The sequence below is a fragment of the Cimex lectularius genome, unplaced genomic scaffold (genome assembly GCF_000648675.2).
Source record: "Cimex lectularius strain Harlan isolate CLEC.00 unplaced genomic scaffold, Clec_2.1 scaffold109, whole genome shotgun sequence".
Classification (NCBI taxonomy): Eukaryota; Metazoa; Arthropoda; class Insecta; order Hemiptera; family Cimicidae; genus Cimex; species Cimex lectularius.
In genome coordinates this window covers 926,466-943,731 of record NW_019392781.1, presented here as the reverse complement: position 1 = coordinate 943,731, position 17,266 = coordinate 926,466, and the positions used below count along the sequence as shown (strand labels likewise).

General features: G+C 36.7%; 1 protein-coding gene across 2 annotated transcripts in view; it reads right to left on the bottom strand.

Moving 5' to 3' along the window:
* Positions 1-907: 907 nt before the first annotated feature.
* LOC106665938 (serine/threonine-protein kinase SMG1) overlaps positions 908-17,266 on the bottom strand; it is an 82,039-nt gene continuing 65,680 nt past the window's right edge. For both annotated transcript variants that reach the window (XM_014392758.2, XM_014392759.2), the window contains exons 35-51: positions 12,595-12,730; positions 7,497-7,629; positions 7,306-7,432; positions 7,102-7,248; positions 6,692-7,026; positions 6,326-6,636; positions 5,883-6,265; positions 5,589-5,825; positions 5,252-5,531; positions 5,122-5,186; positions 4,856-5,069; positions 4,463-4,785; positions 4,249-4,396; positions 3,849-4,175; positions 3,655-3,783; positions 1,249-1,355; positions 908-1,187 (exon numbers count right to left, since the gene is read on the bottom strand). In XM_014392758.2, coding sequence (XP_014248244.1) covers positions 1,110-1,187; positions 1,249-1,355; positions 3,655-3,783; positions 3,849-4,175; positions 4,249-4,396; positions 4,463-4,785; positions 4,856-5,069; positions 5,122-5,186; positions 5,252-5,531; positions 5,589-5,825; positions 5,883-6,265; positions 6,326-6,636; positions 6,692-7,026; positions 7,102-7,248; positions 7,306-7,432; positions 7,497-7,629; positions 12,595-12,730 — 3,480 coding nt within the window. In that variant the 3' untranslated portion in view covers positions 908-1,109. The remainder of the gene's footprint in view (positions 1,188-1,248; positions 1,356-3,654; positions 3,784-3,848; positions 4,176-4,248; positions 4,397-4,462; positions 4,786-4,855; positions 5,070-5,121; positions 5,187-5,251; positions 5,532-5,588; positions 5,826-5,882; positions 6,266-6,325; positions 6,637-6,691; positions 7,027-7,101; positions 7,249-7,305; positions 7,433-7,496; positions 7,630-12,594; positions 12,731-17,266) is intronic.

Here is a 17,266-nt window from a genome sequence, read left to right as displayed (position 1 = left end):
TCGTAGTGGTATGATTTGGTGAGAAGGTGTTGAATAATAAGTGAAATTTGGAATAAAGATTTATTTAACACAAATTAAAAATTTATATTTAAAAAAAAATCAAAATAAAATGCTTAAAATGGAAAACACTGGAAGAAAAATTAAGCAACTAAAAAACTGATAACAGAAGTGGACTTAAAGTAAATTTTTTTAAGCATGAAAAGAAAGATTGTTTTAAGTAGTTATTTTAGATTTTTTCTATTTATCTCCCTCATTATTGCTAATTTTTTTCTCCTCCTCCCTTAGAAAGAATGAAGAGGTCAAACTATTTTTAATACCTATTACAATAAAAAGAACATAAATATTCCCAAAAGAGCAAATGGGACAAAAAGAAGGAAATTACTTTTATTCATTAAAAACTCTGCACTAGCGAGAATTTCAAAAAGTGGAAGAAAAATTACAAGTGGATAGATGAAGAAAGTTCAAAAACAGAAGACCAAGATGTGACAAGTCTTCTAATCATCGGACGATTCAAAATCCCATTTCACAGCATTTCAAAACGTATTTTTATTATTCTTTTCTTTAAACCTACTGTGAACATTAGTTTTAAATTCATTAGGATTTAAGATTTTTAAAAATAATTTCGTTTTGAAAGTAAATTCACTTTTTTTACAAGGAAAAAAAGTTTTCATTATTTTTATTTTATTTTTTTTTATTATATAAACGGCTGGTTGTTTTTAGTAACTTATTTGTAGCCGACAAAATGAAACCGAGCTGCTTTAAACGGGTCCGTCCACCTCGGTAAAAAGACCACCGCGGAATTCTTGGATCCCTTGTAAGCTGAAGCCGACTCTCTGTATTAATAATTTTTATAAATCAGCCTCTCTGAACAGATGAAAAACAAAGATGAAGGTCGAGAAGCGAAAGATGGCAATTTTTTTTAAATGATTTGATGTTTTTTGATTTTTTTTGTTTTTTGTTTTTTTGTTTTTAAGATGTTGAAATGAACGTTTGGTCGGCTTTCAACGAAACTGAAAGGTCTCCTTGACTGGACCCCCGTTAAAGGGTTATCGCATAAAAAAAGGAATGCACACAATTTTCGGGCGTGACCCGACACTTATTCCCGCTCTTCACACCCAAGGAGTCCAACCCTCGTACAACAAGGAAAGGTTGTCCAGATTGGTCGCTTCCGATATCGTCCAATCCACCTTAAACAATAAATTAAAATATTTTACTCTGACTATAATCAAATTAATTCGATTATCTTACTTGTTGTTTCACAGAAGATCTTACGCCAGGGTCAGGATCCCGTCCTTCTAGTTTAAATTTAACTCGTCTCCAGACGTTCATGGCATAAGCGTTCCTCTCTTGCATTCCTATTGAAACAAAAAAACACAATAAATACAAAATAATTTAAAAACAATAATTAAAAAATAAACAGAGCATTTAAGTTTTAAGGTTTCTCCGTTTGGCATATACAGAGATGAACCTTTAATTTTGGTCATAACCATTCATTTTGGTGAAAAACAAACTGAAGATGGCGAAATCCCAAAACATATCTCACAGACCAACCCTGCAACGTTACACAGATCAAAATGATCCAAAACAACCGTCTTTCATAAAATTTAAGCATTTTTTTAAAGAGAAAAACAGTTTTACAATATAATTTCTTAAAAAAGTGTACCCTTGACTGGAAAAGATTGCAGTGGGATTGGGCGACGTTAAGGTTATAAGCAGGGAGAGTCAAGATATTACTTTACAATTCTGTTATTCAACCTTTATCAAAACTTCTTTTTATAGTATCTCTTAGTCAAAAACAATCTGAAAGTTTTTCATCATTTTCAAAGCTAGAACGTGTTCTCTTGTTTAGCTAGTTTTCTCCTTATCTTATACTTAACTCAAGTTTCTTATTGTAGTATCAATATTGTTTTATTATTTTTTATTTAACATAAATCTGTTGATGATTTTAACTATTTTCATTAAAAAAATTTAGACAACTAATTTTTACGCAAATTTTCATTTTTCTTAGGTTTGTCAGGTCGTTTTATAATTTAGCACTTGAGTTTATTATCAGTTTTTTCTTTAATTTTTCCTGCAATTCTCTTTCTTGAAAGAAAAGACCTACAGTGGTAGGTGAGACGTCAAGGTTATAAGAGAGAGAAAAGTCGCTGACTTGTAATTCCGTTAATCGACCTTTGTCAAAACCTGTTTTCCTATTTTCTCTATATTTTTCTGTAACAATGTGCAATTTCTTCAAGTTTGTTCCTTCCTGTTTCATTTTTGTACAGAAATTTAATTTTTTTTACTTTTTTATTAAGACACAATTTCTGGAAAGGAGTTGAAGAGAAATCAAGGTTATAAACAGGGAGAGGCAAAACACTGACTTACAATTCTGTTATTCCGTAATCGGACAAAATTTTCTCTCTTTTCACTCCCGTTTTGCACTGCTCCATTGCTATTCAGGTTTTATTTTTCATTCATTTTAATCTGTGTTAACATGTCTTCTGATTAAAGATGTATTCGAAATTAACTTATTTTCCATTTTTCTTAACCAAGGCAGAGCAAGTTTTGCTGACTATGAACAGATTTGCCATCTGATCACAGTGTTTTACTTTTATATGTCACACTTAAAAGAAAAAAACTACACTGAGTTGTTGTAACATGTCAAGGTTATAAGCAGGGAGAGTCAAGCCATCTATGTATAATGATGTTATTCTGACGTGTACTAATCCCTGTTTTTCTATTTTGCCCTCATTTTGCTGTAACAACATGCTATTTTGTTAGATTTTCTTGTAAATTGACCCAGCTTTCTCTCTTTTTGCTTATTTATTCCAAGTTTTTCATTGTGACCTTCTTGTTCCCTTTTTTCAATCACAATTTTTTTTTTACTTTTATAGTGTTTCTCTTTCTTAAAAGAAAAAAAACTGTAGAGAAAAGGTGCATGGTCAAGGTTATAAGCAGGGAGAGACAAGATGTCTATGTACAATTCTGTTATTCTGCCTCTACTGATTCCTGTTTTCCTATTTTCTCCATTTGTCTGTAATAATCTGCAATTCTTTAGACTATTAAGATGAGTTCTCATGTAAAATTGACTTTTTTTAATCCATTTTGAGTTTTTCATTGCAAAAATGTTTATTGCTTTCACATTATTTTACACTAATTTTTAAATTAATTCTTTTTGCCCCCTTTGACATTCATCACCTTTTTGTAATTTATTGCTCAAGTTTTATACAGGTTTTTTCCCAACACAACAATCCTATTGTTTTATTTTTGTATTATGCCTCACTTTCTGAACTGAAAACTCACAGTGAGGTAGACGTCAAAGGACGTGATGTCAAGGATATAAGCAGGGAGAGTCAAGACCTAAGTTTCTTGACTATGAGTACATTCGCCAAGACTTTTTATAATTTATTGCCTAAGTTTATAAAATGTCTCTGATATATTTTTGTTTGTTTCTTTCCCTCGCAATGTCCTAATTATTTTATTTTTATATTAAGTACTTTTTTATTGTTTGTTTGAGCAAGTTTTGTCTTTGTCCTAAGTTTTTTCGTTGTGGCATTGTTATTGAGCTTTCATTTCTTCACCAGGTCATTTTATAATTTATTTACTATAAAAAATTTCTCAAGGAAATGTAGGAAATGAATACATTAATAATAAAATAAAGAATAATTTTACCTCTTCTCTTTGGCTTCTTTTCTTTCTCTTTTCTCGGTGATTCACAGATCGTCGACTGCCTTACCAAAGGCGGCCTTTTAGTCAGCGTGTCTGAAACGCTGAACGCTAACAGCTCCATATAAATAGAATCTTAAAAAAAACACCAAAAGCGTACAATTATGTTCTGAAAAATGATCAAATTTTAACTTATTTACCGATTTGTTGTTGTAGAGTTTTAGCGTCTTCGATAGCTTTGTTTATTAAGTTGGCGTTTAAATTAGTCGCCATCCCGACGCTTTTTGTCATCGACGATATAGTGTCCGTGAATTTTTTATACCTCATCAAATAACTATTGAGCCCAGACAGGCCTGCGTCTTCGTACTTGACCATAGCTTTCAACAGCGTCCTTATGTCTGAGACTATCCTGTGATGCTTCGACATCGTAGATCTTATCATCGTAGCTTTATTCTTGACGCAGTCTTCCGAACTGAGCAGGTTCATTTGAAGCGGTTCGATTTCGCTGTTGAGATTACGCACAGATTCTGCCGGGGGAAAAATTTTATTTTATTATTTTTTATTTTATTTATTTATTTTTTTAATTAATAGATATTTTACCAGAAATCAGTTCTTCAGCTTTGCAAATCCATTCTGAGTCTATTTTCCTTTTTGGAGGAAGAAGAAGGACGAGTCCTTCCTCAGCAGAACTCAGTGCGACTGCGTTGCTCGTTATGAGTAAATGTGTGCTTTTGCACTCCATAACCAACTAAAACGCCATAAAAAAAATCATTCAAAATTTAAAAAAAAATATTTAGGAATTTTTCAAACGAACCACAGCGAAGGCACTATCGTAAGAAAGTGCTTCAGAAGTAGGCGTACGCAGAGCTTCGTACGTCAGTATGGTACTGCACATGTTAACGACAGTCATGGCCAGGTTTTTCTCAGCTTCAAGCCGTTCTTTATTGGCAGTGACTGACGATTCGAAAGCACTCATGACTTCACTCAGGGCCGGGTTGGCTCCCGTCGCCCATTTGAGACGTTGCTCCGAGCTCGTAATCAAGTTGTTCTGCTCGAGTACGACTTCCTCCATCTTCCTCTGGAGAGCTAGCAAAGTCGTCATCGCTTTTCTCATCTCCAACATGAAATTTCCTCGATCTTTATCAAAAAATAAGTTGTTGTTTTTTTAAATTTTTAAATTTTGTAATTTTAATTTTTTTAAAATTACTTATTGGCGGCGTTGGTGAGTTGACAAGGCAGTGTTCATGAAGCCAATGATGGCCTGTCAGCATAAGCTGAAGCCTATGCGCGAGTGCTCTGGCGTTGTTGAGCTCACGTTCAAGCCTTGCTCTTGTATCTTCTTGGCGCCAGATCGCTTCAGCCTGCGAAACGACCCCTGACGCGTGCCTCACTTGCTGTGGTTTTCCAAGCTGGTCAATCATCTAAAAAAAAAATTTAAATCAAACATAAAACTTTTAAAAAATGTTTACATACCTTTTTGCATAATTCATCCAAAGGTACTCTGCTTTGTGTGCCGATGTCTTTCTGTTCGACCTCTCCTTTAAAGCGAAATTAAAAGTTTTAAAAAAAATTATGTTAAGGGTTTAAACATATTTTAAGTTACCGGTAACATCGAAGCCTTCTTTTTCCAAGAGCAGGCAGATAAGGGTTGCAAGGGATAGAGAAAAGACACCGAGCATTTGGTAGCTGATGTATTCCGCTATGTATTTTCTAACCGGACGGGTCAGCGTCTCCCTGTCGTGAGGTACTTGGGGAGATGGCGCGCCCCTGAAGCCCGCCGCATCCGCCCGGCTCATCCTTAACACTTCGAGCATCGTCTGAACTCGTTTCACAAAGAACATGGATTCAATGATCGCCATCGGCGTTTCCTGGCAGATCGGCGCCTAAAAATACCGTAAAACATCACAAACATGAAAATCGCAATTGGTTAAAACACTTACGGTATACTGCTGCATTGCTTCGCGTATCTGGTCTACGATTTTCCAAGCAGGAGGCGACGTCAAGGATTTCAGATGGCCGAGCAGAACGTCCCTGCCGTCCTCGAGGTTTGTGAAAAGTCCGTTGAAGCCCATTAGCAACATTTGACCTTGAGTGAGATTATCCTCACCATGCGAGAGCAATTCTTCAAACTGCATTCTTAGAGATTCCACCGGTACCATGAAAGACGTATGCTGGCTCTATAGTAATAATAATAATTATTATATAATAATAGTAAAAAACTGTAATAAACTTACTTCCATTCCTAAAATGACAAAACGTAAATGTCGTTGTAGCTGATTAAGCAGATCGCTGAGGGGTATCAATATGGAAGAGACTATCTGTTCAAGCTTGTCGACCATTGCGACGACGGAAGGCTCTTCGCTTTGCAAAGCCTGCATCGCCTCAACAAGAATTATTCCAGTGAAGTTATTGTGAAGGCCTTGCAGAGCGTTGTACTGCGAGAATGCACACTGGATGCATTTGTACGCCACGTTTATGTCTGCCGGTATCTCATCAGGGTTGCTCAGGGCTGGTAGTAACTGGGAGAGTTTAACAGCAGTCCCTGCTACGGTGCACATGTCGTCTAGGAACCAATCGCCATCCCTTGACATCAAATTAAGCAAGCAGTCGCCAGCGCCTAATATTTAAAAAATTATTAATATCGAGTCACTTTATACCAGATGATTTTTTTTATTACTTGTTGCTTGAGATTCGACCATTAAGAATTTTTTATTGAGGGCGCAGAGTGCAGTTAATACAACGCCGGTTATTGCTGATGTATCGCTGGGCTGACCACTTTTTATTATCCTGTCGAGGGATACGGATCCAGATCTCTCACCCTGCTGGGAAGAAAGAGAATTCCCTTCGACACGCCGCATCGCTTTGGTGAGCCAGGAAGTAGCTTCAGCTGTATGTCGATGCAGACCTGCTGAATACATCCCAGCTTGTCTAATCGCATCCTCACTGACAGCAAACTCTTGTTTCATTTCAACAAGAATACGATCACAACTGAAAAAAAAAAATTACATAACTCAAAAAAATAAAGATTTATATCATGAGTTACGTTTTTGGCGACATGTCTTTGCATAATTGCTCGGCCCAAAGTTTATAAAGCATCATTCGATGTCGTTTGAGATAAGAGGCCGGGTACTGCTGCGATATCTCCCAGTATTTGCCGAGCATGTCGAGAAGGGTGGCGGTGAGCTGGGTCTGTTGGACGCAGAGTTCGCCTACTTCTTTCTCCGACTGGTTGCACTGTTGGACCATCTGGCTCCGGCCGGCGTTGTGCAAGAACTCCTTGATGAGGTCGAACACCTGGCAGACATCGGACTGCGGCCTGCGCTTCACCTCGGCAACCCACTGTGCCATTTCCGCACCTCTCAGCGTTGCAATGACAGTCTGTAAAAAAAATTAACACTTATTAAACCAAACACTAAAAAAAAATAAACAATAAAAAGTAGAATTATAATTAACCTGAAATTGATTAAGAAACATTTCTGATTCCTGAATTCTGGATTTTAAGGCTTGAAGCGTTGCCTGTTTTGCTGAGTAGACTTGAACATGCTTTGCATACCGAGCACCTAGGGAGTACAGCGCATGTTGAGGCTGTCCTTCTGCCTCCTGACAAACAAACAAAAAATTCAAAAACAATTATATAAAACAAACAATCGGACAAACCTTCAATAGCGCCATCTGTGTATGACGCTCTTTAAGGCTCTCCTGGCTCTTGCGTATTCTCAAGTCATCCCTCTGCCAAATCTCTATCATATCGACAAGATCATTCAGCTCGTATTCCAAAACCCTTCTGTAATTGTTTGAAAACAATGTTCAATATTGACTCTCTTTTAAAGGAATTTATGTCGTTTTACTTGTTCTCTAGCCATTGATGTTTTGCCTCGGTGATCCTCACTTTGAACATGCAACTATTGACTTCGTGTTCGAGGTCTTTCTTACTCTGCTTTGTCTCTGAAACTAATTCACGTCCTCCGCCGTACACTGCTCCTAAAATTAAAAACAATCAACATTAATATGTGAAGTTGAGGTGATGGATTTTGATGGGATTGGTGAGAAATCTTGTAAATAAACTGCTTATTTTACGACGAGACATTTCCTTGAACCTGTATTAAATAAATTAAATTAAAAATTTAAAAAATAAAAACAATGGAAAGATCTTAAACTGGACGGCGCTACGGTCCAACACTTATGCAATGTGGAAGAGCGTTGCTGGTTTAGCCTATTCAATTGATTTAAGGCAGTGTAAATTGTAATTCATATGAGTCATTCGAACCCAATATACTTGCAATTGAGCCTTTTTTTTTTTTTTCAAAAACACCGGCACCCCGACGGTTCATATAATCTCGTAGTTGAAATACTCTCGTAAAAAAATAATAATAATAATAAATAAAAATGAAAGATATTGAACTGGACGGCGCTAGGGTCCAACACTTATGCAATGTGGGAAAGCGTTGCTGGTTTAGCCTATTCAATTGATTTAAGGCAGTAAATTTTAATTCTTTTAGGTTAATTATTATTCTATTTAGGGTATAAGTAAATTTTAAAGTTTTTTTGAGAGCTTCGGGGGTCAAAAGTGTTAGGCGTTGACACGCGCTCGTCACTGTAAGGTAAAGGTCTCGGGCTTGAATCCAGCGACCCTGCATTCAAATCCGAAATTTTTTAGAAATGGGCTTTAAAAAAAATAATAATATTTAATAAAAAATACTAATAATAAAAAATAAAAAATAATAAAAACCCGAAAGATCTCGAACTGGACGGCGCTGGGGTCCAACACTAATGCAATGTAGAAGAGCGTTGCTGGTTTAACCTATCCAATTGATTACAGGCAGTGTAAATTGTATTAGGCTGGTGCAAAAATAGTACAAAAGGCAGTCAAAACTATTTTTAATTTTCATAAAACAAAGCAAAATTATTGGAAATATTTGACATCATAATCTATACATTTTTGCCAACGTGTATTAAGAGCTTTTATTCCGCTGACATAATAATCTTTATTTCGATTCACAATAAAGTTATTAAAATTTCCTATCGATTGCTCCAAGAACGATTTCCTTGCTCCAAAGCTCAATTTGAACTTTTCGTAAAAAGTGCAAAAATTAACATGTTCCCGGATTTTTGTATTTACTGATTAATGACTGAAGCTAGGAAAACATTTTAAAAAAGCCATCTTGTCCAGCGTAAAATTTTCTAAAAAATGAAACCTAGCGCGGGTCTGTGACTGAAGAAAATTCACGTAAGACAACAAGGGAAATTGCGGAAGGGGTTAGAATTGACCACTCAACCGTTGTTCACCTTCTGGGGCAAATTGGTAAAGAAAAAAAACTCGATAAAGTGGGTAACGAACGAATAACCGAAACCAAAAAAAATCGACATTTTGAAATTTGCATGTCTCTGTTGCGCAATCAAAATGATCCATTTCTCGATCGAATCATCACGTGCGATGATAAATGGAGCGCCAAAACATTTCCCGAAACCGAAACGGTTATGGTGACCGTTTGGTGGGGCTCTTCACTATAATTTCTTGCATTATGATGAAACTATCACCACAGAGAAATATTGCCACAAAAATGGACAAAATGCACGGGAAACTGTAACGTCTTTGCCTAGCATTGATAAACCGTAAGGGGGAGATTCTTTTTCACGATAACGTCAGGCCACTTGTCGCAATGCCAATCCTGCAGCCGTCCATATTCACCCGACCTCTCGCGTACGGACTTCCACTTTTTCGGGGCATTTTGATCACTTCTTGAGGGCTAAAATGTTTAGAGAACGCGGTGAAGTCGAAAACGCCTTCCAACACTTGATTGTGAGTCGTAATAAAGATTTTTATGCCAGTGGAAGTTATTATGTCAGTTTATTACATGTTGGCAAAGATGTATAGATTGTGATAAAAAGTATTTCGAATAAATTTTCTTTATTTTATAAAAATCGCAAATAGTTTTGACTGCTTTTTCAAAACTTCAAAACGTGCATTATTTTTATACCAGCAGTTATATACATAAACCATCGCTGCACCGTGCATTCGCTAATGTTTCCCTCACCACAAATCATATTGATGTTACGTGCGTTTGAGCCGTACTTCGCCAAAGTTTATATTCGTAGAAATAAATTTGACGAAATTATAGCTTGTACAAATTTAATTTTGCAAGTCCTCCTTATCAAATTCTGTATAAACATAAAATGTTTTGTATAAAAGAAAACAGTTAAAAGTATTTATTAAAATCCATAAATTAGATTTGAGGATTTAGCTTTGTTTACATGACAAGCACCTAGGAAAATAAAACAAATTTTCAAAACCTGCATTAATTTTGTACCAACCCAATAATTCTTTAAGTTAATTAATTATTTATTATTATATTGAGGGGACATGTAAGTTTTAACGTTTTTTTTTTTTGGGGGTTTAAAGGTTTTTTTTTCCAAGTATTCCAACAACATACTCACTTACTCACTTACTCACTTTTATCTTTTTTTTTTTTTTGGGGGGGGGGAGGTCGGTTGCCGTAACAGTTTACGCGTTGATACGGCGCTCATCACAGTAAGGTAAAGGTCCCGGGTTCGGATCCAGCGGCCCTGCATTCAAAGCCGACATTTTTTACAAATTGGCTTCTTTTCAAAAACACCCGAGGTTTATATAACCTCGTAGTTCAAATACCCTCGTCGAGAAAATGAAAAAAAATCATATCTTAAACTGAACGGCGCTAGGGTCCAACACTTATGCAATTCAGAAGAGCTTTGTCGGTTTAGCCTATTCAATTGATTTAAGGCAGTGAAAATTATAATTCTTATGAATCATTCGAACGCGACATACAAATAGTCCTTTGTTTTTTTCTCCTTTTTTTTAAAACCACCCGTGGTTCATATAACAATCGTAAAAAAGAGTCTGCTGGTGAATTTCACCCAAAATACATCCAACTTCAAAATTGGTGAGATTGGTGGTTAACACTTTTACCTCCTTCTGCTTTTTCTGAATACGTCTGACAATCCCACAATAGGAAAATTAATCTGAATTAAAATTTGTGCACTTTCTCCAAAATACATCGTGGTTCCAATTTGGTGAGATAGGTGGAAAATATTTTTACTTCCCGCTGCTTTTTTGATAATGTATCTGAACCCCCCCCCCAAACGAGTAAACCAACCTAATTAAAAACTTTGCTGGTAAATCCCCCCCCCCAAAAAAAAGAGACTTAGAATTTGGTGAGATTGGTGGGAAACCCTTATCTACAGCCCACCTCTCGCAAATAAATCAGATACTTTGGTCGACTTGAATTAAAAATATTGCAAGTGAATTTCCCCGAAATACATCGTGGTTACAATTTGGTGGATTTGGTGAGAAACTCTTGACTCCCTCTCCTTTTCTTGAATAACTCTTGACAACCCACAACGGTAAAATCAACCAACATATATATAAAAATATATTAAAAAAATAGAGTAAAAGACATCACACTTCGAATTTGGTGAGATTGGTGGGAAACCCTTATCTACAGCCTACGTTTTGCAAATAAATCTGATACTTTCGTCAACTTGAATTAAAAATATTGCAAGGGAATTTCCCCAAAATACATCGTGGTTTCAATTTGGTGAGATTGGTGGGAAATACTTTTACCTCCCGCTGCTTTTTTGATAATGTATCTGAACCCCCCCCCCAAACGAGTAAACCATCCTAATTAAAAACATTTGCTGGTAAATCTCCCCCCCCCCCGCCAAAAAAGAGACTTCAAAACAGCCTACCTCTCGCAAATAAAACTGATACTTTGGTCAACTTGAATTAAAAATATTGCAAGAGAATTTCCCCGAAATACATTGTGTGGATTACAAAATACAATTTGGTGAGAAACCCTAGAACTACCTCTCCTTTTCTTGAATATCTTTCTTTTGACAATCCCATAACGGTAAAATCAACCAACATATATATAAAACATATATTTAAAAAAATAACGTAAAAGACATCATACTTCGAATTTGGTGAGATTGGTGGGAAACCCTTAACTAAAGCCTTCTTCTCGGAAGTAAATCTGATACTTTCATCAACTTGAATTAAAAATATTGCAAGTGAATTTCCCCGAAATACATCGTGGTTACAATTTGGTGGATTTGGTGAGAAACACTTTAACCCCCTCTCCTTTTTAAAAGTATCACTTGACAACCCATAAGGTAAAATAACATATTAAAAAAATAAAGCAAAAAACATCAGACTTCGAATTTGGTGAGATTGGTGGGAAACCCTTAACTAAAGCCTTCTTCTCGGAAGTAAATCTGATACTGTCATCAACTTGAATTAAAAATATTGCAAGTGAATTTCCCCGAAATACATCGTGGTTGCAATTTGGTGGATTTGGTGAGAAACACTTGAACCCCCTCTCCTTTTCTTGAATATCTCTTGACAACCCACAACGGTAAAATAACATATTAAAAAAATAAAGCAAAAAACATCAGACTTCGAATTTGGTAAGATTGGTGGGAATCCCTTAACTACAGCTAATGGTAGTAACCATAACATTTTCTACTAAATACGGTAAACTAAAAGGAGTTATCAATGTAGATTTGTTTTGGCTTCATTAGAAGTCTCCCAAGTTAAATTTCATTTGGTGGTTTGGCAAGATTTTGGTGATTTGGAGTTAACTTGCTACTCCACTTGTTTTGTATATATGTTTGTACTTCGTTTCATTCAACAGGGTTAATTTTTTCAACGAGCCGAAGTTTATAGTCTAGATTTATCCTGATTTCCAAACAGACATTTTGACAAATGGAATGTGTAAAGAAGTCGTTCCTTGACAAAATCCAGAAGCCCATTCAAATCGTGTCTTTCATTCAGGAAAACAAAATCCACATCGGCCAAGGTCAGGGAAATCGGAATGCCTGGCAGACTTCCAGGCCAACCCCCTTCTGTACAGCGGCCGAGAATAAATCTAAGTCGCTTTTAAAAAAAAAAGAAACATCAATTCACGTCCTCACCAGTATAGCCGTCTTCGTTCAGGGGTGTCCAATCGATGAGAGGGTCGTAGACGAAGGCCTCGAGCAGTGTCAAGAGCGTCTCCTGGCCGGATTTCAACACCTCCAGAACCCTCTCGCACGTCTGCCTGTATATGCCCTACGGACAAAAAAAAAATAAAATAAAATAAACAAATTGAATAGTTTATTAAAAGCTCTTCTACTGTGGAAAAGACAAGTTTTTTCCGGTTAAGAAAATAAAGGAGCCAAGACGGCCAAGGACTCAATCGATATCAGGGGGGGGGGTGTTTGTTCAGTCGCCGCCCTCACATCCTCAACCAAAATCTCATTACATGCCGACAACCCCTTCCGACATCCCCTTGACACTAATTTGCCCTTATTGGGCCCGAGAAAAGATTTTACTGTTCCAGCTTATTTTTAATTAAAACTAAAAAAGCAATCGTCACTTGTGGAATTAGTTAAGGAAATTACTCGTTTTTCTTACTTTTATAATCAATATTTTATATTAACATATAGTAAATAAATCGTCATGAACACATTTCAGATTCTTGCACCTCAGAACATTCACCTCTTTCATTTCTTCACCGAATAAAAAATCCTATTATACTAAAAAGATTGCCAACCAAGCAATAGTGAAAAATACCAATCTTTAAAACGAATATTTATTATGTCAAGATAAAAAATTCTGAAATAAAGATCGAAAATATGCATAATAAGATACTTATTGTAAAAGATACTTATATTCAATAATAACAAAGGTCATCACCTAATAAGATAATAAGAAGAGTAATTCTGAAAATGTAAACAATTGCTCAAATATCTACACAATCTTTATAAAATAACGATTTTAAACATATATAATATGATGCCAAGTGTGAAATAACACAACAATATCGTATTTATAAAAAAAATCCCGCCCGCTTGTAATTTAACTTGATTTGTATATATTAATCGAAGTTTAACGTTTTTTTGACGTTTAATAATTGAGTCTGTGTAAAAAAGTAAAAATTGTAAATTGCTAAGAAAAATGAAAACAAGACGGACAGATAAAATTTGTTTTAATTTTGTTTTTAGATTTTTAATTAACATTTCAATATCGCGAATTTCCTCCTCTTGCCTGAATTACATCTCGAAGGCGCTTAGGCATACTTTCTACCAGTCTGGAAATGTCTTTTGCTGGAGGTTAGCCCATTCTTCTATGTTTGGGCCCGTCCAGTCTCGCTTCTGATTAGTAAATATACAGAACTTAAGTACAATAAGCTACACGTTTAAATAGACTGACAGGCAAAAAATTCCACCCACTTGTAATATAACCTGATTTGTAAAAAACGTAAAAACGCCTGGGCATACTTTCTACCAGTCTGGAAAAATCTCTTTGCTGGAGGTTAGCCCATTCTTCAAGAAGAGTCCTTTCAAGATCGTGGAGTGTATCAGGAAATGATGGACGTGGTTAAAAGTTGGATGTGGTTCAATTCTGGAGAACGGGCTGGCCAGGCTAAGACCATGATTTTATGCTGCTGACGGTATGTACTATGCGAGCGATATACGGACGGGCATTATCGTTTATTATAATAGGATTGTCGCTGATTTCATCGAGGACAGACAACGCATGATGTTCCAAAATTTCATCCACATAGCGAGTAGCCGTCAAAGACCATCCACGAACAACAACCAACTCTGTGCGACTCTCCATTGAAATTCCAAGCTTTGCACCTTTTATCTCGCCTTCTCCACACTCTTTCACGTCCATCTAGAGATCGTAGAGCAAATCTACACTTATCTGTAAACAGTACAACAGACCAATCGTCGAAAGACCAATGGCTGTGTTCTCGAGCAAATGGGAGCCGTGCAACTCTGTGTTCTGGTCAATTCTGGTCCTCTTACGGGGCGAAAACCCACCAGTCCATACTGATTTTATCTTCTTCGAGCAGTGCGTTCAGAAATTCGGACACCTCGAACCTCCTGGAGCTGATGAATCGCTTGAACAATTGCATGGTGTCGACTGCCGCAAAATTCTCAAAGTCAAAAATCCTGTGGTTCTGTTACCCTAGGGCGTCCAGAAATGGGCCTTCTATGGTAGGACCTAGTTTCAAGAAAACGTCTAACGGCTTCTCGCAGTGCTCCATAGGGAACTCCGATGTCAATAGCCGCACACCTGATAGAACGTCCATCATCAGTAAGTGTCACACCATGCGCCACATCCTCAGCACTAAGTGTCATTTTTAAGTTTAAAAATTCAAAGTAAGATAACAAAGATGAACACTAAACTTTTTATTGTTCAGAATTCAAATGAGACTGAATAAACATTTTAAATTCCGTAAAAAGTAAACGTTGAAAAAAAACCTTTATCCTAGTTTTGCATTGAGGATTAAGTGTGTTTACCTCGAATTGATTTTCCCAATTTAAAATTTGCCTGTCAGTGCATAATCGTTCAGTAATTTAAATCAATTAACCGCATACACTGATTTGTCAAGGTATGGTAAGGTGAAAAAGGATACTAGGAAGAGGTGGTTTGTACCCCCACCAGGCTCTGCAGCCTTCTGGCTTATTGTACCTTCCTAGTCCCTTAGTTCAGTGCAATAGACTCAATCCTTCTCCTTAAAAGTATCAGGTCATTGACTGTCGCTGCTGCAATTTGATTCCCTAAGTTTTTTCCGTACGTTAGGTTAAACCTCCATTGAGCTGTTGCTTCGCATTCGAAGATGATATGGGTGGCTGTTTTCTCCTCCTCATTACAGAATCTGTAGGTGGGATCAACGTTGTATATGCACATGTTGTGTAGATGTTTTCTCAGATGGCAGTGACCGGTTAGTAGTCCTACCACTCCTCTGAGTTTGGCCCTCTCCAATTGCAGCAGTGCTTTTGCCAGGCTTGGTGAGGGTTGTTTCCGAGTTTACTATGTCTAGCACCTCTAGAGTTTATCCACGTCTCCTTTTGTTTTGTTTGGATCCATTCTGCGATGGAGGGTTCAAGGTATACACGATGAAATTACAAACTGGTTAAGACAATTAATCGTCAGGACACCAAGTATTTTGATCTGTCAAGACCTCTCTGTCAATTGTGTCAACGGACTGAAAATGAATTTCAAAGTCAACTTTCGTGGTGCAGGTACAGAATTTACTAAAGTCCATAATCTCTTTAAGAACGTGACATGCCAGGACCCTACAGCCAGAAACACACTTACCCGATGCTACGCCATGCGACGCTACCCGATGCTACCCGACGCAAATTCAAACTCCGATTTTCCATAAGGTTGCATTACCCCCGTGCACATCTACCCGATGCTACCCGACGCAAATCCAAACTCCGATTTTCCATAAGGTTGCATTACCCCCGTGCACATCTACCCGATGCTATGCCACGCTAACCTACCCGACGCTCTGCGATCCCCACTGTCCAGATTTTCGTCGGGTCGCATCGAGTACAGTCGAAGACAAAAGAACCGGACACTCATATTTTTATTCAAACTACATGTATTATTGTCGTTATATTAATTACAACATACTTATTTTAATATAAACCAAATTAACTGTGATTAAAAATTAATTAGTTTTTATTTAAAAAATTAATTTTAATGGTTTGGTAGAAAATTAATCAAAACACCGGAATACGATTTTTTGATATAATGAATTTAACTAACAATTTATTGTACTCGCTTCGGCGGTACATATACTAAAATTGGAACAATTTATTACACGGTTTTGCTCATAAAATTTAATTAACAATTTATTTCATAGTTTTGCTCGTAAAATTACACCATTTTGTAATGTCGGGTAGCATCAGAACAGGACACTCATATTTTTTGTAGTTTATTTCAAACTAAGTACATGTAATTTTGTCGTTATATTAATTACAACATGTTATTTTAATGTAAACCAAATTAAACGAGATCAAAAATGCATAAGTTTTTATAAACATTGTTTAATTATGATGGTTAGGAGTAACTTTATTTAAAACAATTAAGTTTAACAAACAATTTATTAGATGGTTGTGCTCATAAAATTTAACTAACAATTTATTACAAGGTTTTGCTCAAAATAGTGCGTTAAGAACAAAAGATGCGTTGCGATTGTGATAGTGATTATTGTGATAAACGCTGTGGACTGTACGCGACGTGTGCTTGCGTCGGAAAGATGTGCACACCCCACCAAAACGTGCAAGGCGTCGGGTAGCATCGGGTAAGTGTGTTCCTGGATTAATTCCGGTATAACAACCTTCAACATACTGAGTACATTGCCTGCCAAGCTGCACATTTTGTCTGTATAACTATCGCTACCTCAATTTTTAACAACTTTATTTCTCTAAGTGTTCTTTGACAACAATCACAACAATAATCACTCTGCCATGACAACCATCACCCAAGAGAATAATTACTTACTACTAAGAGAAGACCCTTGTTCATATAGGTATAACGATCAGCGACAGCCGAGTACCTTCGTCTGTCAAGGTACACGTGTAGAAATTAGAACCGACATCTCGCAGAACTTTTACAGAAAATGCCTCTAGAGCCGAGCAATTGTGCAAGACGTGGTGTTAATTTTGCCCAGACCGTTGGGGCGAATGTTCGTCCGCGTGACTATTTTGAATTGATTTAGATCAACGATGAACGAGCCCATACGCAAATCGTTGTAATTTCACGAGAGAATTCCTCCGCGTCGGCCTTGGTGGCGAGGAG